Source organism: Harpia harpyja, chromosome 17, assembly GCF_026419915.1.
Source record: "Harpia harpyja isolate bHarHar1 chromosome 17, bHarHar1 primary haplotype, whole genome shotgun sequence".
Lineage (NCBI taxonomy): Eukaryota > Metazoa > Chordata > Aves > Accipitriformes > Accipitridae > Harpia > Harpia harpyja.
The window spans coordinates 20,081,011-20,108,549 of record NC_068956.1 but is presented as its reverse complement, the minus strand read 5'-3'; the positions used below and the strand labels follow the sequence as shown (position 1 = coordinate 20,108,549).

At 42.2% G+C, this 27,539-nt stretch overlaps 1 protein-coding gene across 1 annotated transcript; it reads left to right on the top strand.

The window, feature by feature from the left end:
• The first annotated feature begins 5,124 nt into the window (after nucleotides 1–5,124).
• On the top strand, nucleotides 5,125–26,796 carry SLC35F2 (solute carrier family 35 member F2). Its single transcript, XM_052813066.1, has 8 exons — nucleotides 5,125–5,321; nucleotides 11,868–12,043; nucleotides 12,601–12,728; nucleotides 17,902–18,061; nucleotides 19,730–19,886; nucleotides 20,683–20,735; nucleotides 21,416–21,570; nucleotides 25,445–26,796. Exons 1-8 carry the CDS (start codon nucleotides 5,125–5,127, stop codon nucleotides 25,661–25,663), a joined length of 1,245 nt encoding a protein of 414 aa, XP_052669026.1. The 3' UTR covers nucleotides 25,664–26,796.
• The last annotated feature ends 743 nt before the right edge of the window (nucleotides 26,797–27,539 follow it).

Sequence of the window (27,539 nt, the reverse complement as noted above, 5' to 3'; positions counted from 1 at the left end):
GATTCTTTCTACTGTTAACATATTTGTAAAAACATTTTTTGTTGTCCCTTACGATAGTGGCCAGATTTAGTTCTAGCTGAGCTTTTGCCTTTCTAATTTTCTCTCTGTATGATCTAACAAGATCCATGTACTCCTCCCAGGTTGCCCGCCCTTTCCTCCAGAGATGATAAACTCTCCTTTTTTTCTTAAGTCCTAGCAAAAGCTCCCCATTCAGCCAGGCCGGTCGTTTTCCTTGGCGGTTCGACTTGCGGCACATGGGAATAGCCTGGTCCTGAGCCATTAAGATTTCCTTTTTAAAGAATGCCCATCCCTCCTGGACCCCTTTGCCCTTCAGGACTGTCTCCCTATGGACTCTCTCAACCAGTGCCTTGAAGAGGCCAAAGTTAGCCCTCCGGAAGTCCATAGCGGTGGTTTTGCTGACCACCTTCTTTGCCTCACCAAGAATTGAAAATTCTACCATTTCATGGTCACTAAGCCCAAGACGGCCTCCGACCATCACACCTCCCACCAATCCTTCCCTGTTCGTAAACAACAGATCTAGCAAGGCTCCTCCCCTGGTTGGCTCACCCACCAGCTGTGTCAAGAAGTTATCTTCCACACACTCCAGGAACCTCCTAGATTGTTTACTCACTGCTGTGTTGTATTTCCAGCAGATATCTGGAAAGTTAAAGTCCCCCACAAGGACAAGGGCACACGATTCTGCCCTTATCATCACCTTACCATGATGTTTCTCACATTAATTTGTTTATGGCTAATTTTAAAGACTATTGGAATATTTTAATTTTAAAATTGTGATTTCCTTCATATGCAAATCCTTTTTTTTCTGTAGATACAGGATGGGAAGGAATCTTTCAGCTATCAGGGCTAATGCCCTGCTGCCAGGTAGTTATTTTCTTGTTTCTGCCACTCCTATGGAAAATCTTTTCCAGGCCCTGATGGTCCTAATAGACAGCTGTATTGCAAATATTAGTAAGGAGCTGCCTTCTCATTTTCAGCTTAAACCTAATAATATTTCATATATACATGTTTGTTCTTGTGCTAACATTGTCTTTTATTTAAAGAAGTTTCTTTCTTTCTCTAGGGTTTGCTCTCAGTGCATTTTTGACAGTGGTCCTATCCCATCTCAGTGTCCTTTGCTAGACTAACAAGCCAAGCTCCCATGGTCTCCTATAAATCCTTTTGCATCTTTCTGCACATTTTTCTTGAATATGAGTAAGCAGCACATACACCGTATTTCAGAAAAAGTCTCCTCAGGATTCTGTATAGTCTAACACATCTCTGTCTTGATTCCAGCTGATGCATCCTAGGACTACATTTGCCCTTTGTGCAGCTATTAGGCCTTTTCAGCTGATGGCCATCCTGAAAAGAGCAAGTATTTCTTTGCCTTAGTTCCTGATAATTTCCAAATGATGAGCTTATGCTACAAATCTTTGTTACTAGTTTCCTGATAAATGACATTGAGTTCCGTAGTGATGAGTTTAATCTCAGTCCTATCATTCAAGTTCCCAAGGCTGCACAGTTCTTCCAAATAGTTTTCAAATATTTTTAACTGGCTTCTAATTAGGAAAAATAAGAAGAAAATAATGAAGCAGCAGAGAAAAACTACCTTACATACTGTTTTATTTTCCAGTTGCTTATCTTAATTTCACTCATTAGTTTGACCTTTGCTTCCTTCCTTTATTTTTCTAAGAGAAAAGCGGTTATGTTGGAGAGGTGGTGTAAGATCATGAAAAACTGGAAATGTGAAAATGTGCAGTTGTTGAATTAAAAAATAAATAACATTTTATATCATAATAAAACAGGGGCTTTTATTAAAGAAATTCTATTTGAAAAATCCTTACCTTGATACTTTCCCAGAAAAAGCTTAATCAAGGAAAAATCACTCTATTATTCTAAGAATGTATTACATTAAACAAAATAAATTTCTTTAGAGACAGTAATTCTTGTATGTAGCACGGATAAAGAAGTACAGAAAAAACCCCAAACCCCACTGTGGAGGAAATCATAATCTGAACATGAAGGACCTCTAGTGGCATAAATACTTCCAATAAAAACTCTATGCTTCTCATCATTTTACAAGGAATCACTTCTGCAGTTTCAGATTTTAAGTTCAATTTGTGTGATATTTTTTGTCTTTCCTTTTGTCGATAAGGTAAATGCAGAAAATATAATTTCATTATAGCAACATACAGTAGGGTGTCTAGGTGTACAATGGTATTGCACTTTAAATTCCCTGAAACTTAAAGCAGATGCTCTCAACTTACAAATTATGTTCTGTGTTTTTACTTGCTATCATTGTTATCTACTTTTATCACCTACTCAAATGTATGATTTTCTTAGCAGAGGAACAGCCTGATAGGACACACTGAAATAAAACTGTTTAACAAGAAGGAGTTGAAAGCAGATGAGGATACGAGAGCTATGTCTGTGTCTTGTTTGTTATGGCTGTGCTAATTCTTTTATTTGTTCTCAGCTCAAAAGTAATTTCTGGGGAAAAGCAGCAAAAAAGTTATGCCATTACTTTTGGGTTATCCTTTGACCATTCTAGATGATAACCAACTGTAAGAAATATTTAGATTCTTAGTCCCTTTCAATCACACTTGAAAATAGTTGGCTATTTTAGATACAAATTTTGAATAGAAAGAATTAATTTTTAAAGAATTCTACAAATGTATTGCTAATAGTTCTTTGTCAACAGTTTTTCTAAGTCAAAAAAGAGGTATATGCCTTCTAGTCTACAGGCCCATTAAGCATCCAAATACATCCTGCATGCAGATAAACTATAGCCACTCCCAGGGATTTCACTCATCCTGGAAAAGACACAGGAAACCATGTTACAGCAGAACTAGTTACTTTTGTAGAGCACCAGGAACGGAGTTTCTATATGTGAAAGAGGATGCACATGCTCCCAAGTTTCCACTGGTGAGACAGTGTGGGGGAGCGATAATACCAGTTCTGGGCTGAATGGAGGGTGTCTCCGGGTCCAGGCAGCCTGGCCGGCACACACTCCAGGCAGCTGTATCACTTCGCTGTGGCAGGAGGCAAACTCAGGCTGACAAGAATCCAGAAACTAACAGCCACGGTCACACTTGAGGTGAACCCTGAATTGTAGTAAAAGCAGGAGCCTGGAGCAGGAGTAGCTGAAGACAAAGTCATGTTTAGACATCTCAGGTATCTCTGCATTCATGGCCATGTTGTCCACAAGCCATAAAAATTTCCTGAGATGGCAAAGTTTATCATAGTCTGAAATGAACTTATTCCTCAAAGTCTAACAAAGGGCACTTTTAAAAATTGTTGTTGCTGTTGTTTGTTTGTTTTTTAAACCTTTATTTTTAATATTTGTTTTTGTTAAAGAAATTAAATTAAAAAGAGGTCCCTGCCTGTTTAAACTCTTACTGCTTTGTTTCATATTTTCACGGTACACTGATACCCCTCTGGGATGGCAATCCTTCTGCAGCTGAGCAGCTCTGGTGTAAAGCCCCAGCCTGGCAGTGGCTTTCTGGTGTGAGGCTGCTGCAGCCTATCTGTAGCAAGGAATTCCAAGAGCTGAGGTTAAATGGAGAGAAAAAGCACCAAGGACATGATTCTCCATCTTTGGAGAGTCTGCAGCAGATTGCAGATACAGGATGAATAAAATTAAAGGCGAAGATAATAGTATCACAGTTGTGGAGCTTAGGTATGATGAAATATGTGGGGTATCCATAAACTATTCTGTTATAGAAGTGAAGGAAAAATACATAAAATCTCAATATAATATAGAAATGGCTATGTATATTATAAATATAGAAATATATGTTTGAATGCTCTTTTAAGACATATAATTATACAGCTTTTCTCTCACATTGACCTACAGCTTTAATATTACACGATCACAGAGTCAAAGAGGGGATTTGGGGACCAGTCCTCTCCCACATAGCCGATACCTTACTGGTTTAGGGCTTGGCCCTTGGGAAGTGGGAGACTGAAATTCACCTTGCTGCTGAAATGGGACTGGCAAGAACATGAAGTTATAAAAATGACCTGAAAATGGCAGAGTAATGCCTCTCTTACACTCCTAAATCAAATCCTACGAGGATGAATTTGGGTGATTGCAAAGGGAGCTAAACACAGCTTGCATGAGAACTGTGACAGAGAAAAACACGTCTGAAAAAAACGTTGTGGTGTTGGGGGGAGAAAGATTAAACCATGGTGCTCTGGGGGAAACAGGCGAGGGCAGAGAGAAGCAGTGTCTTGTGGCAGAAAGGATGCCAGCATAGCCAGGACAGTGACAAATATATGCACCAACGAGGGCAGGAGATTGCTCTTCCTGGAGGCACCTCTGGGGTTAATTCCATCACCTGTGACACATACAGAGCACCAATAAAAGTGAGAATCATTAAAAAAAACCCAGCAGGGTATGCAAAATGCCACCAGGTTCTCCAGGTGAGTTGGGCTGAGATGTGGGTGAAGACAAACAGGATGAGGTAAATCCTTAGGCATGGGAGCAAAAAGGTGGGAGCTGAAGCCTTAGAAATAGAGGAGCTCAAGGCTGCGCACAAAGCAGGGAGAAACTAAAATTTAAGGGTTTAGAGTAACTTCTTTGACTCATGTAACTGCAAGAAAGATGAGACCTGCACTGCCTGCACACGGGGCCAGCTGCAGTCAGGCCTCCACGTGTCTTGGGGGTCGAAGCCTGCGGCGGGGCTGGGGCCAAAGCGGCCTTGCAGGGACCCGCACCCGGGCACCAGACTGGGGCTGCTGCCGGGAAGCCCCGCAGGTTGCCTCAGCTGGAGAGCAGGAACGCGAACCTCGCGCTGAGCGCTCCTGGGGCAGCCCTTGGCGGCTCTTCCGCTCCGACCTGCGCCCAGCGGTGCAAGGGAACCTGGGGAGCGGGGCTGCGGCTCGCTAAGCGGAAGGAACGCGAGAGGCATCCCAGGGCAGGCGGCTGAGCTCCGTCCCCCCGCCCCAGGACGAGCCGTGCCCCTCCTAGGGGCGGCCCCTCGGCGGGCACAAAGCTCGGCTGCCGCCGCTGGAGCTCTGTTCCCCCGGCCCGCTGCCGCCGCTCCTCCCTCCCGCGGGCGCCGCCCGCCGCCTCCGCAGGTCCCTCCGTTCCTTCCTCCGTCTCGGCGGGCGCAGGGCCGGGGCATGGAGGCGGCCGCTGCCGGCGCGCCGCCGCCCGGTGCTGCCGCTGCTGCTGCGGCGGCCGCTGCTCCCGGGGTTGAGCCGCCGCCCGGTGCTGCTGCGGCGGCGGCCGCTGCTGCCGGGGCTGAGCCGCCGCCTGGGGCAGCCGCCGCCCCTCCGTGCCGGCTCCTGGCGCTGCTCGGGGCCAAGCTCTGCACCTGGTGAGTCCGCGGCCACGGCCCCCCCTCCCCGGCCCGGCCTCGACGTGGAGCCGGGCAGCGCCGGCCTGCCTGCCCCCGCGGCCGGGGCGGCGGGGGGGGGGGCCGTGCCGCGGGCCGGGGTCGCCCCCCCACCCCCCTCCGCCACCCCGGGCGGCGGGAGGTGCGGAAGGAAGGGGGAAGGAGTCTTTGCGTCCTCGGCCGGTAAGGCGGTGAGGATGCGGTGGCTTATCTGTGCCGCTGGGAGAAGCCGGCTGATGCGCGGCCCGGAGCCAGCGCCGCCGTGGGGCACCGGCCGCGGAGGACGCCCGGGTGCGGGCACGGGGTCGCTGCTGGGAGCGGGGCGTGGGGCTGAGCACGGCTTTGGACCTTCGGGCGAGCCTTTACAGGCCGTCGCCCTGGCAGAGGTGAGGCCGGCGGGGTGCGGGCGGCAGGCGGCGGAGTTTTGGCTTCCGCTGGTGGAGGGCTGCGGGGAGAGGGTGTTGTGATAGCCGGGCTGCTGTGGAAGCACAGCCGGGCTGCAGCCCGTAACTGCTGTTGTGCGAGAGTGTGAAGAGTCACTCCAGCTAAGATAAGTGTAGAATTAGCGAGTGAAGTATTTGATTTTGTTAAACTGAGAGTGTGATCTCCCATATGCACACACTTGATTTTTTTAGTAATTCTGGCTTAATATTTTCCTGTTTTCCTATTTTTTCTTTCTTTTTATCTATTTCCTATCTTTCTGTACTTTTATCTGTTCTGTCCTCTTTTATCAACATTGTCGTGAGGAACAAGTCATGGGGGGCGGAGAAGATAACAGAACAAAATAGCTGAGATGAGGTGTGGAGTCCAGAATGACCAATATCCCCTTTCCCTCCTTCCTTGAATCAGCTTAGGACAGAGACCCGTTCAAGTATATAACTTAAAATGCGAGCACTGGTTAAGCATGGAAAACTTGAGGAAAAAAATCTGCCAAGTTGTGCAGGCATCGCATGAGTCCCAAAGCTGGTACTTGCAAAGCACTGCCTTTCGTGAGAGCAGAACTACCTCCTTTGACTTCCAGCCTGCAAGAGCTACTGTTCACTCACAGCTTTGGTTTCCATCTGAGGAAAAAAAAAAAAAAAAAAAAATCCCTGTTTAAAAGGCTTTTGGGGGGCTCTAGGTTTGGTCTCTAATAACTATTGCATCAGATATCCTTGGCTGACAAACGGGGTGCTGGCTGTCCTGCCAGCCTCGCGCTCAAAAGCCGGAGTCTGGTGACGGGACTGTGTGGAGGTGTGTGCTGGCCAAGCAGAGTCTTATTCCAGAGGCCAAAGCCTGCCTTTCTCTTTTGGATATAAGTTTTTCTCTTTTCATTCCTCCTGCCTGTCAGGAATGCCCAAAAAGACAAGATAGGAACTTGTTGAACTGTTCAGTAACCTCACCTGTGCTAGTAGTTTTGCCAAAATGTTGCCAGAGGGCTATACTAAGTGAATCTGTTGGTGGTACTTGAAAGAAAATAAAGAGCTCTCACTGACTTTAGCAAAGTGTTGTCTGAGATACTGAATTGCTGCTTTTTTTTTTTTTCCTTCTTTTTTTTTTCCCAGGTGGCTGGAGGCTCAGCCACTTCAGTTTTGTTAGAGGCCTTTCTGAATCATAGGAAGGTTTAATACTTGTATGTAATAAGCTAGATTTTTTTTGGGGGGGGGGGGTAAAAGCAGTAGGAGGTATGCTTTCTGATTCTTGAAACAAAACAAGTCTTTTCTGTTTCTTAGCTTTTACAAATTAAATTGAACTCAGTTTCAAAGCAGAAGATTGAAACACTAACTTCTAAAAATGTTAGTTCTTAAAAATATCGGTTTCCTGTCCTGAGCTATCTGCTAATCATGTTGGAATATGGCTTCAGTCTGAAGCTGCATTTTCCTTTAACTACTTGCATGAAAATGTGAGATTATTCAAATGAAACGGTCTCTTCCTCCCCCCACCCCCCATTCAGGAAGGATTCATTAGTTAAAGCTGAAGTGCAAGTAAATTCTTTGTGAAGAGTGTTGCCAGGCTTTGCCTGTTAGTGTTTAACTGGTGTCATAAACAAATTTAATTTTTGAAAAGCTATATTTTCATTTAAAAAATCACATTAAAATTATAGGATTTATTAAACTAATAGCCAATAAAGTTGTTAACTGTGGGCTTATTAGACTTTCTTTGGCTTCCTCAGATAGAGACTCTGATTGTATTTTGATATCTAGGGGTATTTTTCTTTGGCTCCATGCGAAATGCAGAAGAAAGCCAGCCTGACTTTCTCATGATGTCAAGAGCCGCACGTTGTTCGGCATTAGCTTTAGACCAATTTGTGGCAAACTTTCACGTTCTAAAAAATCCCCAAATGACTCCTAGTTTTGCTCATAGCCATAGATATAGCTAGCTAAGATATGGTGGCTGAAGGGAGAGGAGGAGTAATTTCTTAGCAGCCAACCACCAAGCAGTAAAAAACAACAAAAAAACCCCAAACTGTAGAACTAAAAGGCCATTTCAGACCAGTTACCTTGTGTCATCTGAGAGTCCAAAGTGATTTACTCCTTACCAATGCATTAAAAAAAAAAGCGGACAGAATCAAGTTCTGGCACAGAAAAGTTAATATATTTCAAAAAATGATGATAAATTATTAATAAGGAAATTATTGTCATCGATATTCCTGTCAATACCGGAATGAAAGGAAACTTATGTCTTCGAAGTATTTTTCTTATAAGAAATTGTCTTGCAAAATGAAACCAATAGGATTTAAAGTTTGCTCTCAAGTTTTACAGAGGGTCAAATACTCTTTTTAAAATTTGCTATGGGATTTTAGTGGGCACTGAAATAATAAGGCTCCTGAGCCCATATTTAATGAGGGTCATCTTACTTTGTTCAAACTGCTGTCTTGCTGCCTTGAGCCCAGTGCATTGCACTGGGAACACGGTGTCACCTTCCCAATTTGAAGAAATTCATTTTGACACCTTGGCAAATGGTGTGAGGGAAACCATTGCTGCTTCCTGCTGAGGCTTGCACCTGGTGTTGGGGGGGTGGTGTGTGTGTGTGTCTGTTGTCAAGGCAAGAGGCTGTTATTTTACACACAGCTGAGAAAGTTGCCAGAAATGTAGTGTTTTGGGATTCATAGAGGATGTTTTTTGAAGGCAGCCTTCCACTGTCAGTGAACAATGTCTTTATGTGGCTGTTTTGATCTTAATGTTTTGAATCTATTCAGGGAAGGAAAAAATCACTGAATTAAAATAGAGAAAAATAAGGAATGAGGCAGGATGAAGCCTGCTTGCCTTATCAGATGCCTTTGGTACTGTAGAAGTAAATGCTGCAGGACTGCCGAGACAGATGTTAACTAAATAGCAATGGTTGCTGGTGCAGTAACCACTAAGCAAACAGTTCTGTAGATTCTGGACCTGCGTCTCTTCCCATATGCAAAAATGCAAGGAGATAATTCCCTGGGTACTTTAAACTGGAGAAAGTTAGTTATTAGAAAAGCTGAGGATTGGCTTAGTGGAGTTATTCCCCTGCAAGAGGGCAATTGGGTCTTTCTTATTTTTAATAAACGATGGTTGAAGCTGATCAATTGTTAGCAAATTTGAATGACAGTAGATTTTCCCCCTTTTACCCTCTCGCTGGAACATGGTGACTATCCAGTTTGCCAAAACACTGGGCACGTAGAGTCCAGGCCTCCCCTATAGGGAGGGTGCTGTAGTTCAGGAGAAGCAAAGCTACGCCTTGCATATCATGTCCTGGAGGAAGATGTTTAAAACCTTCCCCCCACAGAAGTCCATGTTAAACAAGCCAGATGCTTGTGGAGTAGTATTTATTGCCTGTGCTTCTGCCCGTCTGTGGCACCCACCACCCAGGAGATGGGTGAAGGGGAGTCTGCATCCAGGAGAGCAGGGCTTCTGCTGACCAAGGCAGCTTTAACCTCTCCTGGTAATGTATTGATGAGCGCAATTCATTTTGTGGACTATGCAGGCTTCACAGCTTTGCTCCTGTAAAATTGCAGCAGTTCTGCTCAGGTATGATCCCCACTTCCACACCCTCGTCCCAGCTAGTCCAAGCACAGGGTGAGTTTAGTCCAAGTCCTTTAGCAAGCTAAAGGCTTGCTCTGTGCCTCCTGCACTGAGGGTAAAGAAGAAATATTTTCTGCTAGTTTGGAGCAAGAAACTATTTGAATAATAAAAAGTATATATGTATTTTTTAAATCCCTGAAACCACGTTTTTCATGTGTTGTTCACCACATTATTTCTTCCTTGACGTTTGAATGGATCTTCTGTGGTCTTACCTCCTGCAAAGGAGCCAGAGTTCACAGGGCAGGCAAAGGGTGAGCTGGAACCATCGTTGATGCTTGTTTGAGGGAGGAGGTAGACTCATCCCTGAAATTTTAGCTAACATATGTTAAATCTTCTTAACAGCACCTGATTAAATTAATTCTTTAGATGAATGTAAAAAGACCTTTCTGCATCAGTCAGAATAATCAGCCAGAACTTGTCACAATCATTGCTGATTTGTTCACCAAATAGTGCAATCAAATCTTTCACCAGAATAAATAGAAGTTCAATATAATAGAAGTGAGGTAGCTGCAAAGTTTGTTGTTTTTTTTTCTTTGGGTTTTTTTTGCATACAAATACATATATATAAAAAATACATGTATGTGTTTATATATTATGTATGTATTTATGTAAGACATGTATGTATTTTACAGCACCATTTATAGTTAATGCTGTGCTATAAAGTAGTCATGATAAATTTCTAGCTGAAATACAGTCTCTGTCGCTTACTTCAGCATTCAAAATGCTAGAAATGAGAAAGTTCATTCTTTCATGCACCAGAGTGAGTTATTCACACGAGGCTGGATAGGACCTTACAAGATTGCCACATGATATATGAATACTTAGTGTAGATATGCACCATTGCTGCGATTGGCAAGACAAGCTGTAGCAATACGTGGGGCGTGAATCTCTTAGAAGTGCAGCATGGCTGGACTTCACAGAGATCTGCTGTCTCATCAAAATGGCCTTGGAGAGAAAAATGTGCCTAGCAGCATTTTTAAAGTCAGAAGAGCTTTGGTGTCAGGCTGAATTGAAAAGGAGATTCATGCAGCTGAATATAGAATCTGTGCAAAGGAGATGTCTCCCTTCCAAAAGGAGAGATGGACTGTATGATTGTAGTTGGCTTTAGCACCCCTGAACACACCTTTCTCACTGCCTGACAGCTGGATTGCACAGCATAGCTAGGTGAGCTCATATTTACTACATTAAAGTCACCCACGTTGGGAAAACAACCAGTGTTACTGTCACGTGGTGTGCGTGGCATGTGCGTGCCCTGCCAGAAATCATCAGGGAGAGATGTGGGCACAGGGCAAGTCCAGAATCCTAATGGGATCGTTTCTTCCCTTGCTTGATTACTTTGAGTAGGAACAAATGAATCAGTTGTGCAGGCAGTTAAATTCTCATCAGTAGTCTTCAGAGTAAACAACTTAGGCGTGAACTTTGCAGACCTGTACAGACAGCACAGCACTGAGCCCCTCTCACTGCATATTGTGAGTATGCAGGCAGAGACTGGGGTGGTACAAATCTGCATAGCTCCACTGGCAGGGAAAACAGCAAGCCAAAAGTTACACAGCAATCTGTGTGTACCCCTGTTTGTCTAGGAGCCTCTGGAAAGTTCACTTTCTATTAAGGGAAGAATTGCTACTAAAAGAGTATGAGCTTACTCACCCGCCCTGCCCAGCTGTGGGTTGGACTTAAAAGGAGTTTTAAAAGCTAACATGATCTTTGGCCAAAATGTGTTCTTAACGTCATCCTCAATTACAGCAGGGTATGATGGAATATAGCGGAAAAAAAATCCACAATAAGTATTAATTATAACAATTCTTATTTTAAGAAGGCATTTTTTTACAATGAGGACAATCAATCACTGGAACAACCTCCCCAGGGATGTGGTAGAGTCCCCATTGCTGGAGGTTTTAGAGATGTGACTGGACAGGATGCTAGGTAATCTCATCCAGGCTCCCTTTCCCACGAATGGTTGGACCAGATGATCTTTCGAGGTCCTTCCTCGGACCTGTTTGTATTTCCTCAGCACTGCTCAGCTTAGGGTCTCAGCTCACTTTCAAAGACTCAGGTCTCAGAACGGCCTGAAGGCAGTCATGCCTTATCTCCATGTTGCAGATTTCTGTTGACCAAAGTCAACACGGGATTCAGTGGAGGACGAAGGATTTAACTCAGGCCACATGTAACAAAACCTCTCTTGATGAGAATAGATCCTGCCATTGGTTTGAGCCTGCCCAGGTGAGCTGCTTGAAGATCCTTGCAAATTATTGCAGTCTCCATCACTGGCAGTTTGAACTCGCCTCACTTCTTATATGGCTGTCATGAGCTTAGGCTAGATCTTCTGTGTAGACAAAACCCTGCTTACTGGTAAATCAGAACAACTTTGATAGGGAGTAGAAAAAGAATAGTGTCAATCTAAAAAATGGCATTTTCCCTTAACAACTAGCAAATATTTTTTTAAAACCTTGAATGTTTAATTCTAAGCTTACTGTGTTGTCTTTTATATTCACAGGCATATTCTGAAAACGATAATTCTGGGCCAGATGCTCTCCTTGTTTATCTGTGGGACTGCTGTTACAAGCCAGTATCTAGCAGAACAATACCAAGTGAATACTCCAATGTTTCAAAGTTTTATCAACTATTCTTTGCTGCTTCTAGTTTATACAACAATGCTGGCGTTTAGGACTGGTATGTGAAATATAGGACGGGAGATTCTGGTTCATAACTTTTTTTTCTTGTCTACATTTCCCTTTCAGATTTTGAAACTAAAGAACTCAATACTCATCCTAGTTTTTTAAAGTTCCTGCTGAAATTCCTGCTTTGTAATAACACGTGGAAATGAATTTCACAGGTTAAATATGCATTTAATTTGATTTCATTTCATATCTGTTTAAAATTATGTGCTCTTTGGTTTCAATTCCTATGTTATATTAGGGAAAATAGGCTTTGTTGTAACACGCTTCTTTACCAGAGGCCATTTAGTAGTCCTATTCTTATTAATTTACTCTTTAAACAACTGTGGTCTTTTGGTTTTTTTCCCTCATGTGGAAGAATTTCTGTGCCTTTCACCATTTGCATTGTCTCATCCCAGGCTGCGTTTTGCTGCTATTGTATCTTTCTTGAGCAGGGGCAACTGAAATTGAACATCTCAGTATTATTTATGCTTCTAAAAAGCATACAACAACATTCTGTGCAACTTTTGGTTGGAAAGAAACACATATTGATTGCTGCTTTCTTCTAAACAGGCAGTGACAGTCTTTGGCAAATTTTGAAACAGAGGTGGTGGAAGTATATTTTTTTGGGACTGGCTGATGTTGAAGCCAATTACATGATTGTAAAAGCCTACCAATACACGACGCTCACAAGTGTGCAGGTAAGAACCAATCTCTCTTTTTGAACTGCTGCTTTCATTGCAGTTTTGGACCAGTTTCTAAAATGAGATTCATAGGACAGACATGGAAGCTATTTAAGCCTGAAAAAACTTTCTGATACCTATTTTCTCCCTGCAGCACAGGGAAGAGCATCCTGCCTCATGAATAACATTTCCAGGAAGCAGAGAAAATTGGCTGGTATTACCCAGTGCCAGCTCTTGAGTTGAACTCTAATTATTTTGATAGAAAGCACTTCTAAGAGTTTGCTGACAGCCACTCAGGGTTTTTCTCCTGGCACGAAGATTTACGACCAGGTAACACTCACACAGCACAGGTTCTTGCTGATGAGAGCAAGGTAGATCTCTTGCCTGGTCCTAGAAGCTGTGGGAGGCATTGTGAGATGTAACCCCACACGTGAGGACATACTGATAGTTAGCTGGTGTTGCTGACCATGCAGTGAGGGACCAGCCCTTTGGCTTTTGGATGTGGCGCTTCAGTTCAGGCCCCTCTCTGGAAGAGATGGAAGGGAGGTCAGCGTGCCAGGCTCCTGAAGTGACAGTAGACGTCCTGTGCAACGCCAGTGCTTGGTGCTGCGTTGTCGTACTAGGATGAATCTTGGGTTCTGAAATAGCTCTACAAGCAGGAGGGCTAGGGCTGGGGTTTCTTTGTCACCCTACACAGACATAAGCGGCTGGAAGATTGGTGCCTTCCTCCTGCTTCCAGCTGTATGCTCCTGAGCTTGCACGGCCATATCCCATGAGCAAACTGGCTCAGGGCACTGAGTAAAGTCAGAGTAAACCCTGCCTTTTGCTGGACTGTTGGCAAGCGGTGTCAGGCCCAAGTTAGCTCGCTGTGTGGCTCCACAGCTGCTGCTGGAACAAGGGGGGGGAACGATGCAGAAGCAAGGAGGGAGTGTATCTAGGGCCGTGCCAGCCTGTGCCTGCTCTGACTGGTGGTGGATCTGTGGCTGGGGTCATGGCCCCACTTACCTGAATAGAAAAATAACGTACCATACAGAATTGGCTGTTAGTTGGAAAGGAGCGTTTAGGAGTCAAACTAACCAGGGTTAATATTTAAAAGAATTACCTGAAAAGCAATAAACTCCTGTAGTCTGGGCTCCCTTTAGAGAACTGCAGTAACTTTTCTTTGTGCTACTAAAGACTAGTAACATGTGTCTGTTGGATTATTATTGTTACATTTCCACTTCATACATATGTGTTATGACTCATTGGGCCATTAATTTCCCTACAAATAATGCCTAAGAAATCAAAGCTTTAAGAGACATTTCAGTCTCAGGATCATGTTAAGCTGATAACTGAGACACTGTTTGATCATCTACTTTACAGCTGAAAAAGCCAGGACTTTGATCCAAGTTCTCAGAAGTAGTAAAGCTATTCCCATGATTTCTTTCATAGAAATTAAGAAAGAATAGATAGAGTAGGTTGTCCTGTCCGGTTGCCAAACTCAAGCATTTGCTGAACCTTTTTTCCGTGTGGTAACCTTCAGACTGATGCTGCTTTGTGTCAGTTCAGTAATTGCGAATTTGTTGTAACTGCCTGTTGTCGTAAGGTTTCTTGCACATTCTCTGAAGTCACCAGTTTCTCACCACTGTCAGAAATGAGATACAGGACAAAAAAAAAAAGCCTGTGATTTGCTCTAGTGCAAGGCATTTGCTGTCTGTCAGTAGCAAGCAGTTCTGCAGCTACATCAGAACCTGTGGTTTGGAGGACCCAGCCTGATGGCTTGTCTGCAGTACTGGCTGTGAGTGGATGCCCAGGGAGTATAAAAGCAACGCAGGAGTACATGGCACCTTCCTGAATACAGGGTAATCACTGTTAAAATGCTGGCTGGCTGGAACTTCAGCTCAGCCCTATGGAACTTTTCTTCAAAGATAAGTTTTCTCACCTCAGTAGGGAACTTCCGTGTATTTTCTCACACATGCACACAAGAACAGAACTGATTTTCCTTTAGTTATCAAATCCCAGCTTTGCACGGAAGGGGTTGGGAGATTTTTAAGGAGATAACATTGGGATGGCAGCTCTCATTTCTCTGTAAACAAAGAAAAAGACTTTGGTTCACAACTGAACTCTTTCTGTTTGGCTGTGGCTGAGGCAATGCCATGGAGACTTCTTGCTGCTGATGTCCTTCTGTCTTGTGGCAGGACTTGACTGTGCTGTTGTTTGACCACATACATCATGGCAAAAAAAAAAAAAAAAAAGCAGCATCGCTGTGGTTTCATGTTGTTAACATGCTAGTGGGCACAATTAGCATTTGCTCTGTAGATAATTTAAGTGGAGGCGTTTTATAGGCGGCTATTGACAGAATAGCAGCTGGTGGAAGAGTGTTAACCTCAACAGGAGAAAATGCAGGATGAGCCCCTGGGGCTCAGCTGTAGGCTGCCCTAAGGGAGCCTTGCAGGGTAGCAAGCAGGATGAGCTGTTGAGCTTTCTTGCTCAGAAAGCTGTCTGGAGCTGGCAATTATAAGCAAACCAATGACCTCCAATAGTCTATGATAATTTATTAACCATATATTAATTAATAATTTACTCGCCCTGCCTTTAAAACCTCCTATAAACAGTGTGGCCAAAGCCTGGCTTGAGTCAACACATTTGTAAATCAAATCACCAGGGTTTTTTTCTTCCCTTGTAAAAATACAGGCTAGAATTGAATAAGATGAGAGTTTGCTGAGGCTCTACTAGCAGTAGTAATCAGCACTGCAGTACTGCTGTGAATGTCATAAAACTTGAATAAATACACTTTATTCTTTTAAATGGTTCCATTGATACAATTCATTGCAGTATTACATCTGCTTTGCACCTCTTTGATCTTGATCCCGTACAGAAGAGAGCATTTTCCACCAAAGAGCTCTGTAACATAGTAGATGAAGGGAAGCCAAGATCCAGGAGTTGGAAATCAGATTTCTTCTGACTGTAATTGAGTATAATTGTCCCCTGCAACAGATTACTAGAGTGTGTTCTTCATCATTTGGTGCCTGTGTGTCCTGGCTGCAAGTCCTCTAACCAGGATGCTGGAGCTGTACAGTATGTTATTGGTCTGGATGCAGCAATTCACCATCTGGTGTTCCTGAAAGAGCTTCTGGCTCATTATGTACTACTCCCTTACATCCTAATTAAGAATTTTTTTTTAAAGGGTTTTTCTTCCACTCTTTCTGTTTGGGTTGAAAAACTGCTTGGAGGTTGGAAAGCTATGTGGTAACATCTCAGTTAATGGGGAAGTGAAAGCTTACTTATTAGTAGAAGAGATGTTTACTACCAGGGAGGTATACATTTTGCTTTCTAATGTTTGCAGTATTTCTTGTTTGATACTAGTCAAAACAGTCAAATTTGGAGGAAATGTTAGAAGGTTTTTCTTGAGGTAAGAATAGAGAAGAAAGAAAAGGTAAGATAGAGAAAAAGGCCTATGACTAGATAGAAACTCGCAGCATGATATTTTTCAGTAGAGCAAAGTTGTATTGGAATATGTGGTATCACTTATTAGGACTTGTGTGGTTGCAATGTCTCATAATACAGTACATACAAGTGCTTTTGAGCTTTACAAACTGGACAAGCTAGAGGCAATCCAAGGAGCAAAGACAAATAGATGGATTTAATCTGTAATAACTTCCCTTCATGCTATGCTTATAAGACTTTAATATATGCAGTTATGAACAAATAAAACCAGACGTATCATAAAAGTCTTACGGGTTTGGTTAAAACCCTTGGGGGCAGTGGCTGAACTAACGGAAGCCAGCACAGAAGATGACTGCAGTGGTGCACTTAGGCAGGCAGAGGTTGGCAATGAACATTAAAGACTAAGGGCTCTTGTCTTGATTGTAATGATTATGGCCCAGTCCTATTGATGTGGACCTAACAATTTGTAGGGACTTCAAGAGGCCAAGATTTAAGGGCTGACATTTGAGAGTAATTTGTGAGCAGTCTTTGGAAGGCTGACTGTATGTTCTGCTGTAGACTGTTCCCTTACACAGTTTCATGGCGCTCTACCAAGGCAGGTCAGAAAATACACCCTTTTTTTCCTCCAGAAAAATTCAGAAATAAAGTCTGTTTTGTCCAATTAAATATTAAACCAATTACGATTAGCTCAATGTTCTTGGTATTATTTGATTATTCTAGAACATTATGCCCATCTTATGCTGTGGCGTATTTTTCTGTATTAAGTACACGGCTAACTCTTGATATTTTCTGTAATAAAGGAGAATGGGTGGAAGATGGGTGAGTCTAGCAGCAAGGCAGAGAGACATAGGATTTTAGGAACAAACACAGAAGGGATAATAAAAGAAAGAGAAGTCAGTGTCGCTTCTTGTTATGGAGTGCAGGCATCCTTGAACCATAGCTGGTCAGTCTGCTCGGGGCAATGTCTGCAAACACATCTGAAGTGCTTTGAAACTCCAGCTGCCTTGTGTGTCCTGCTGCTGGGGCATGGGTGAATTAGAGTGGGTTACCTACTTCTGATCAGTCGAGAGTCAGCTCTATCAGAGTAATGAAAAAGCACTGATGGCTTGTATGTGCTTTTGTGGGAAGCTGGAAGATTTGGAAGGTGACTTCAGGAAAGCTGTTCTTCCCTTCCTGTCTTCCTTCTACCGATTTTGCACATGGCTTCCAGCACATGTACCAAAAATCAAAACCAAAACTGCAAGGTCAGATTCTTGTCCTAATCACTTCGATGTAAAATCAGATTACTTGTATCCTTCAATAGTTCCAGATTTTTATTTTCTGTACATGGAGCCCTAAATTCTAGAGATTTGAGTAGTGAAAAGACAAGCTAGACGAAACCTGCTGGGGAGAAAAGGAAACATCGGTGAACCACCTCCTTGCATTGGTGTCACAGGGAGCAATGTGATTTCAGAGCGACATCCTAGCATTCATTTGTAAAGCTGCAAAGATTGATTAGGTCTATCATTAGAAGAGTTTCTGGATCAGTGCTTTCCTATCAGGAGACAGTGGGCCCCCACCCCAGTTCCTCCTTCACTTGCAAAATGCTTTTAATGGTAAAATGTGGGTCTGACCCCTTTTTTAAATGAATCTGCTGGGGTTGCTTTGTGGCTTTCAATAACATCTGATAGTGATGGAAAGTAAGATCCTGTACGTTCGCTTTCAGGATAGTGCAATCCAGATTTGGGGTGGGTTTCTAATGCAAACCATTTCTCTGTACACACAGCTGCTGGACTGTTTCGGGATTCCTGTGCTGATGGCTTTGTCGTGGTTCATTCTCCGTGCAAGATACAGGCTGATCCATTTTCTTGCTGTTGCTGTCTGTTTGCTGGGTGTAGGAACAATGGTGGGTGCAGACATTTTGGCAGGGAGGCAGGACAGTGAAGGTAAGGAGTCCTTTATTGTGGGGGGGAAGAGCGGAGAGACGGTTCCCGTGGTGGGCTAACTTGTAAAGGAGTAAGAGGAGCAAATGCAGGGGGAGTGGATGTAGTTTTATTTTAAAAGAGAAGAGGAGAAGCCATGCTGCTATTTGTAGTTCTTGTCCAAGAAGATAGTGGCTGAGGAGATGCTGATTTTGTAGGGAGCTGTTGAATTTCTTTGCTTGTAGGTTTGGATTATTTCTTCCACCTTAAAAGAGAAACACTTGTGTTAAGCTTAAATTTTGCTGCTGTTCATCAGACCTGATGAAAGCCCTCATTCTTGAAAGCTTGTTCGCTTTTACTAATTATGTGAGATGGTCTAATAAAAGGTACTGCCTCTCCCTGCAAACCTTGTCTTGCGTACATGATATCAGCCTGCTGGCAGCCAGACTTCTCTGATTTGCAGTTTTCTATAAGCACAAGTAGCAAATAAAAAGTTACTCAGCAACAGCTGACTTCTCTGAGTTATCTTTGGCAGACCCAACAGAAATGCTCCACATATCCCCAAGGCCCACAGGTCACAGCCTGGAAAGCAGGGGCTTACTACGGGAGAGCAAGAGGAGACATGGGCAGGATGCTGGGATTCCTGGGACCTCTGGGAGAGAGGCTGGGCTCTGCGGACCAGGATCCAGCTGGGTGCAGATAAGGGCAGGTCTCGTCTTCTCTATGGCAGATACCTAAATCAACCTGTATCATAGCAATCTTACTTTAAGAATTTTGAATTTTCAGACCCAGGGGGTATGCAGCAAGGAAAATTTCAGGGCATTGCCTTTATCAGGCAGCCTAGGGATAAGCCTGTTTGGCGTTATTTTGGGGCCTTGCTGTAGGTAAGACAAGACAAACTGAGGTTTAGCTTTAATGTTGCGTGGTACAAGTATCTCAGTCCTGAGAGAGAAAGACCTTCTTTCCCCGAGGCTTTAAGACAGTTGTGCTTTATTTGCTGACCTGGGTGTCCTTACTACTGCTTACCCTCATATTTTAGACATATTTTTTTTACTGATTGCCAACTGGCTCAGGGAATGAAATTTTAAATCAGTTCAAGGATTTAAACAACAGCGATCCTCTTGCTATTTAGCTGATGCATAATGGCATTTACTTGATGAGTGATTGTATCGGAGGGAGTCCCATTTGCACAGTATAAATAAATCGTAGCAGGACACATGGTACCACCCATCTGCAGTGCCCACTTAAGACCTGTCGTAAACCTGAAGCTGAGTCCAGGTCCTGCTGAAATCAATAGACTGATTTTAGCAAGACTTGAATCAGGCCTTACTGCAAAAGCAGGGGCAATATTCAGAAAGGCGGAGAGCTTCTCTAGCTGAGAGTTTTCTCAGATCCCTGCAGTGCCTAAGGTCAGCAGAAGTAGAATTAGACCAGGCTATACAGCAGTTGGCTTGGTCAGGATGGGATTTAAATGCTGGGTTTAGCTCATTCCAGGGTGAGGTGAGCAGGTAGCAGAGTCCATGCTCAGACACCAAGCCGCTCGTCTGTACACACAGGAGATGTTTCCTTTCCCCTTACCCTGGAAGGTGCTAGGAAGGTAGACATGTTAGAGATAAATTTGCTTGTCTTTTTAAGGAAAGTTAAAAAGTGTTTGCAGCATTACCCTTATTGTGGATTAATATTTCTGTACAGGTAGTGACGTGGTGATTGGAGATGTCTTAGTGCTTCTTGGTGCTTCTTTGTATGCCATTTCTAATGTGAGTGAGGAGTACATTGTGAAAAATCTGAGCAGAGTGGAGTTTCTAGGAATGGTGGGCTTGTTTGGGACTATTATCAGCGGTCTACAGCTGTAAGGATCTAATATTTATTTTAAAAGTAATTAAGAATTTCTACAGATGATTGCTTGTCTACCATGAAATGATGTTGTTGTTATTAAATTAATTCTGTGTTACATCTGCATTTGGCCTATATGGGAGTCCTTCCACTTGAATTTTATTTTTGTTGCTGATCAGCATCGTTTTATATCCTTTGTATTTGCACTACTCTTATTACAGCAATTCTAAAGCGAAATCCTGCATTGAACACATATGATACTTGGCTGTATTTTTGATTTTGTTGATCTTCACAAGGACACTCAGTATACTGAGGACTGTTCACAAGAATGTATTTCTTAATGGGTTTTCTCTGTGGAAAAGCTTAGGAGATAATTGTTAGCAGAAGGTCTTCCATATTAAACTTCAGTTTAAAATGAAGCCGTGTATACTCTTATAAATAACCACATTAGAGTAACAGACCACGTGCACTTAAGTCTGTCTAATGAATTTTATGTCCCTCATTTCTCATCATTACAGTTAATAATTTCCTTAAATGGTATATCAAGTAAAACTGATGAAAAAGGATGAAAAAGCCTGGGAAGTAAGCATAAGAATTAAATAAAAGTGCTCTTGACTGTCAAGCACTTTAATTTTCAATTTTTTTTTTCATGCTTGTTAGATGTTGGAGTTAGTGTCATTCAATAAAATTTCAAACAAAAATTTAAGGTATTATAAATAAAAATATTTCCTAAATCTTTTGATAATTAATTTTTCTATTTGAATATGTTTTTTTTTCTTTTTTACTGTATTATATCTTTTCTCTAACTCTAGAGCCATTGTGGAACATAGGGAGATAATGAGAATTCAGTGGAACTGGAAAATTGGTATGTGTATGACAAAATGATGTGCATTTTTACAGAACACTGGAAAATGATAATCATTTAGACTTTGAATGCTGGGGTTTTCATTTTCTTTCTCTGGATATCTGGAAGAAGCATTCATATCATATTGTCACAAATTTATTTTCTGCAAAATTTGCAGCTCAGCAAAGAGATAAGGTTTGCAGGATTGAACATTAAAACCTTTGAGCTCAGGTTTTTTTTTTTACATATAACATGAAATAATTTTTCAAAATAAATTGAAATAAGTAAAAATTAATCCTGTTTAATTACAGATGTGTTTGGTGTTGGAACATCACAAGAATATTTTTCTGTTGTCCTTCCTAAATAAAATACTGGAAAAATGGATTTTGTAACACATTTTGACCTCAACAGAACTGTGTGTTATTAAGAAATGTGGCTCTAAATTTCTTCAGTCAGCTCTTAGGTTAAACTAGGAAAGAATAAGAACTTTCTTGTATAGATACAGTAATTTTTGCAATACAGAGTAGTCTTGGAAAAGAAGTATTTCTTCCATGTTTTTCTTAAATTTACACTCCCATATCTTTTAGGACACCTTATCCTAAAAGTTAAAAATGCGTAGTTTTAAAGCATCTGAAGAATATCGGTGTTCTTTAAAGTCATTATTCCATGCCTTAGGAGTAAATTGTCATCTTGTTTTACAGCATTACTGTTCACAGTCTTTGCCCTGTGTATGTTTGGGCTGTATAGCTTCATGCCAGTAGTGATTAAAGTTACCAGCGCAACCTCAGTCAACCTGGGTATTCTGACTGCGGATCTCTACAGTCTGTTCTTTGGGCTTTTCCTCTTTTTCTATAAGGTAAGTACCTTCATTCTTTCACTGTAATTTCAGTTACTTTTTTACTCCAAAATTGTAAGTAAAGCATAATGTTCTTAAAAGCCTCCGAACAGTCGTTTGCGCTTGTACATTTCTGCAGTTTGTATCGTTCATCGTTGGCAGATGTCAGTCAGGAGGAGTCATACTTAGTTAATTATGTAGCATTGCACCATTAGGCAGATAGTGATTTTCAAACGATTTCACACTTGATGGAATACGTTACGAGTTAATGTTAAGAGATAGTAAATAATTTCCCGAGGTGTTCCAATGGTAGAGTTCTTGCCATGAGCCCTATGTGGAACCGGATGTTAGATCTGGTTCATCTCTCCAAGTGTCCAAAGAGAAGGTTTGAATCTCCCTGTCCTGAAAGGCATTTGGTGTCTGAGAGAGGAGCAGTTTGGCTTGATTTCCAGAAATTAATATTTTCTTTTAGAAGTTTAATCTGTTCATTACCAACATCTTGGGATAAGAATCAAGCGCTCTCAGTGCTACTGCTAAGGAGAGACTAAAGGAACTGAAAAAAAATGCACATAAATGTATTATTCTGTATGCTCTCCAAAAGGCAGTTACTTTTATTGAGCTGTAAAATATTTTTGGTAGTGTCTATTCAAGCTAAATTACAGTGCTAAAAAGATTTCATTCCACCCTACACTTTTCATCCAGAATCTATCGTGGGAACCTAGTTCGCTATAGCAATTGGAGTAATTGAGTCAGTTGCTTGGTGACTGGGAGGGCTTAGTGAGAAGATTGTGAACTTTGCTTAAGAACTTAATTCATATTATTCCATGTGGTTGCTTTCTCTTCAGCTTTATGAAGAGCCAGAAGCTTTTAGGTCAGATTTGTTTCTGAAAAGGAAGGCCAATTTATTTTACAGCACAGAGGTCTGGTAATGGTAAGGTCTGAGAGCAGCTAGATTTTCCTTTTAAAGAGTCTCTTAGCTCAGCTTTCCTTCCTGTTTTGGGTTCCAAAATTTGCTCCAAGCTAGAAAGCTTCCATTAAAAATGAATGTAGGAAGTGAACCATACTTATATTCTAACAATTAAAAAAAGTCCTTTCTAAGTCACTTTCAAACATGTATTTTGGGACCCAGGTAACTTAACTCAAGAAGTGATTATAAATTTATATTCATAATAGTAAAGAGGAAGAAGTAAGCAAGAGCTTTGGAAGGGATATAATAAACTTTTATTCTTCAGGATTTTTAGCTTATTTTGGGGAGAGGTTTTTCTGAGAGCAGATCATCCCTTAATTACTAATTGTGGGATATTCTGGTAGCAAAAAGGAAAAATGAATAAGAAAAGACGTTGGGGTGGTATTATGAGAGAATTTCAGATATTTATTAAAATAGGAACTTGCATCTATGGTTAGAAACAATGAAGTAGCAAAAAGGGTAGCAATAATAATGCCACATTTTTGTAATCAGAGGATCTGAGATAGCTTAGGAATCAAGAAGTGAGAGCGCCTGATTTTGACACAGCTTTTAACATAATACTTAGCAGTAGATAATCTTATTAGCAAGTTAACCATATAGTTTCTTTACCTATGGGGCAAAGAAACCAGGCAGGACATTTCCTGGATTAAAAAGCGTCCTGGACACAGGAATCTACAAACAAAAATGCAAGGAATCACTCTCTATTCCCCATTACCAGATAATATTTTACAGCCAGCCACTGAAGGTTTGGCTGGGCTGCAGAGTGGAGAGCGCCATGGAGAGCTCTGAATTGCTGTGCTCTGAGCCTGCTCTGAAACAGGAACAGCACAAACATACAGCGGCTACAGCAGGGACTGGGCCCAGGAATTTATAAGGTTTTGACTTGTGCATGGTGTTTTGCTAATGCACTCAACTTTTCAGCCCCAACCATGTCTGTTTAAGGTGAAATGTGAATTTTGCATACCTGTTTTGATGAGCTCTTTTTTTTTCTTTTACTCCATAATGAATCTTTGCTGTGGTTGTTCCTAATGAGCTCGTTACCTCAAGAGATATTAAAAAAGGTCTCCAAATGCTTTTGTTGTATAAGCTCCTATGGAGGGGAGTATACTGCAAATACAGACACTAGATGGAGTTACAGTGCTCCAGTAACATTTAAAGTAGTCTTTAGGCTTGATAGTGAGGATGAGGACATAAGCTGCACAGGTACGACTGAAATCAGTGTCTAAAGCGATGAAGTAGCTGCAATATTTGAAATGAGAAAAAAAAAAAAGGAAAAAAAAAAACCAGGAAGAGACCACTGAGCCCTCCCAAAAATGAAAGAAAGAAAAAAACAGAGAGAAAGAGCGTAGGCCTGTTGGAGCAGCATGGTTAAGGTTCACCTGTGTCAATAGCTGCAAACACATAGGCGAGCCTTGAATCATAGCTACACTGCAACAGCTTTGGCATCCTGGCTCGGTGACTGTGTATCCACTCACGGAGGAATTAATTCTGAGCAGGGTCAGAGACACCTACTGCCTTGTACACACTGCGAGAGGGGTTCTGGCAGTTACTGTGACTACCCAGTCTCGCACATCCTTGCATATGAGCACATGTTCACTCATGGCCTTAGGTTGCGCTCCAGGGAAGTCGTGCCGGTGCCTTGGTACAGACCCAAGCTCTGCCCATTTGATGGGAGTGGGTCAGTCAGGGGTAGGACCACGGGCACTGCTGCCACCTCCATCAGGACACCTTCAGAGCCTGGTGCTTCCTCCTGTGCAGAGTGAACGCTTGAGTCCAAGCTCCTCCAGGCAAACAGCCTGCAAGGTGAGGAGGGAGGGCACGTATTGCAAGGCCACTGTGTTTCAGTCTGCTTTTCATTTTGCATGGTGCTGTCCAAGGGTTTCCAAGCCAAGTGACTGCCAGCTAGGAATTGCAGTGCCTTAATTGTAGATGCCTCAGTCTTTTTTGGATCAGTCCACTGTCCAGGTCCTACCATTCATTTCATCCAGCTCTGCTGCTTGATAAACTAGAACATATTTTTCAAGGACATCTAAGGAAGCCTGGGAGGTTAGGGAATATTGACAGTGGGATGTAGGATGTGCTATGTCCTTCATCCTACTGTTTAATCAGTGTGGTTTGGCAAAGGCAGTGCGGAGGATTTTAACAAGTCTGCTGAAAAAGTGTTCCTGGCTGTGGATAACTTGAACACTTTGTATTATTGAATCTGATGTTATGAAGTAAGCATTTATTTTTCTGTCAAGGTGGATAAATCTCGGCAATTGTTGGACTTTTAACAGGCAAGTGAATGATAGTGAATCAAATACCTGATGTACCTCAGCAGTTCATACTCTTACCTCACACACCTCTTAACAGAGCACAAATGCTGATCTTGTAAAAGGAGCCCCAGCCTCCCTCTCTTCAAGGACTTGCTGGGTGTAGAGAGCAAACTGGTTTTGGTCCAGTAATAACATTTATCTAGCCTTGCAGATGGTTAAGAGAGCTGTGCAGAGAACCAGCTGCTCTGGTGACTTGCAGTAGGATGGAGAGATTCATCTCTTGCCAGGACCTGAAATATTTGGCTGTGCTGAAACAAAATTCTCTTAGGGGTACAGTGTTTCAGCATTCACATGTGTAAACAGCTATCCTTCAGTACCACCATGTTTAAAGCCATTTGTTCTCTCTGTTAAGATTCTTGTATGTAGACCTAAGGAAATTCCCTGTCCAACAGTGTTGAGGATGAGGTGCAGAGAAAACCAGCCAGCAGCCTGAGTCTATCAGTGAATGGAGCTGTTGAATTTTGATTTTCAGACCTGAATACAGATTGTGGTGATAATCCTCATTAAAATAATTTTAAAAAGGAAGGGTGGCTTTCACATTCTTAAAAGAAGGCAGCATTGACTGTTTTTACATCAGATAAGACTTGATGCATCTCTTTCTTTCCTCTGCCAGTTTTCAGGTCTTTATATCCTGTCCTTCGTTATCATCATGGTGGGCTTCATCTTGTATTGCTCCACTCCAACTCGGACAGCAGAACCCACTGCCTTGCCACAGCCCAGCAGCACTGGCTTGGACAACGCTGCACTAAAGCTCGAGGAGAATGACAGTGAAACTCCAGCCATAACTGTACAGTTCACAAGAGGAGAAGCTGTGGTGGTCAGCACTGATTAAAGAAATGGCAACATTTCAACATAGAGCTTTTTTTTATTTTACTGCCAAATTTCCCTCAAATATTAATCTGGAGAATTGTTCTACTGCCAAGGCATATGTCATGCTGCACTGGTTTTAATGCACTGGATAGACTTTTAAGGCCAGATCCTCAATCAGTGAAACTGTGTTGATTTACCCTTGCAGAAAATCTGGCCCTTAGAAGAAGACAGAGTAGTATTTATGTGGAGTCTCTGGAAAGTGAGAGACACTTCTTTTTAAATGCTTAATTAACTTAACAGCAAATGCCTGGGGGGGAAACTAAGCCAAAGCAAGGTCCCAGGTCACTAAGTGGAGCAAATATGTTTTATATTGCATTAGGGACCTAAATCTGCAAGATGCTATCTGAGGGCTCCATGGTTCCCACACCTCAGTGCTGAGTACCCTCAAATAGGATCATCCAAAAGCCAGTCAGCTTCTCATGGGATCTGGTTCTGCAAGCCATATTACATACATACAGCTTCCACGTGCTGATGGACTTACTCCTCCACTGGAGGATTTGCTTCGTACATTGCACGTAAATGTTCATCTCTTCATATTGCTGCACTCCCTGTCGCAGCTGGGGCTGCTACAAGTATTTTATTTTGAATTTTGCTGGTAAGGGAAGTTTGAATATGTGTTTTTATAATCCCTTCTTTTTCTCTGTCAGTGGCCTGTTGTTTGGTGCATTCCCACTAGGTGGAGGAGACAAAGTGAAGCCCTTGCTCGGTTCAGTAAGAACTGGATGTTTTTTCTACATCAGACAGCTAAAGGGTTTGAAGTGAAGCTCACTTCTCAGTGAATTTCTCTGAAATGGGACACATTTCTGCATAAAGAGTTGAATACAATTGGCATTTCATAAAAAATTGAAGCACCTTAGCCAATCCTCATGGCAACAATAATGACATAATCTCCAAAAGGTTAAGTGCTTTCAGTAGATTCATTGGCAGTTTTCCTCCCCCTCTTCCTATTTACAGTAAATGATTAAAAAAATATGAGGCTGCGGTTTTAACATCAGTAAAACCATACTGGGATTTTATTTGATTTTATTTTTTTGTACAAGCCTTCATAGCTCAGGTGTATGAAGCAACAAAATAATAAAGTTTTCAGCAGCTGAAGAGCTGGCTCTTGGTTTGTTTATTTTTTTTAAGCTAGAATTTCTTTATTGCTCAAAATTATATTAATTAATTTTACTGACCAAATGATTCTTTTAATGGCTGAGCTTTGCCGTAAGAAGTAAATAAGACGTTTTCTGAAGATATTGGTGATCAAATGACACGACTGGTTTTGTGTACTTCTGGTATAGTTTATTCAAGCAAAATAATTCAGCAAAAATCTTATCTGACTTTATTTAGCGATAGCAAACCAAACGTTCAGCAGATACTGCAGCAATGAACGTTGCCTTTTCACTGAGTAGTTCATGCACAGAAGGGTGAAGAGGTGCTGTTGTTTTATGCAGAGCTATTTGGGCCCAGTTGTCCTTTGCTTTACCACTGGAGTAAGATTCAGGTCACAGATTAAGACACCTAAACTGGTGCATCTGTAGACATCTGTACATCTAAAGCTGAACAAACAAGCAGCTGGAGACCAGGTGGGGTAAGGAAGTCTGATGGCAGTAGATGCTTAAGAGGAGCCATCTGGATGAAGTTGTAGTTCTCCATGCCAAATCTGAGTGGCCTACAACCTGGAGCTAAGTCCCACCCACTGTTAGCTGTGTGAATAGTTAACTGTGTGTGGTAACAAAGCAAGCAGCAAGCAAACCTATAGGTCTATAGGTGAATGTTCCAGAACTCTGCACCTATTGGTGCATGATGGGATTTGGCTCCTAAATGTAGCTAGTTATGTGTTTTATGCAAAAAAG

Excerpts from the sequence above, each read along its gene's own strand:
- SLC35F2 (XM_052813066.1), top strand. The coding sequence starts at position 5,125 with ATGGAGGCGGCCGCTGCCGGCGCGCCGCCGCCCGGTGCTGCCGCTGCT. Across the intron at positions 5,322-11,867 it reads GGGGCCAAGCTCTGCACCTG|GCATATTCTGAAAACGATAA; the intron begins GTGAGTCCGCGG and ends TTATATTCACAG. Across the intron at positions 20,736-21,415 it reads TCAGTGGAACTGGAAAATTG|CATTACTGTTCACAGTCTTT; the intron begins GTATGTGTATGA and ends CTTGTTTTACAG.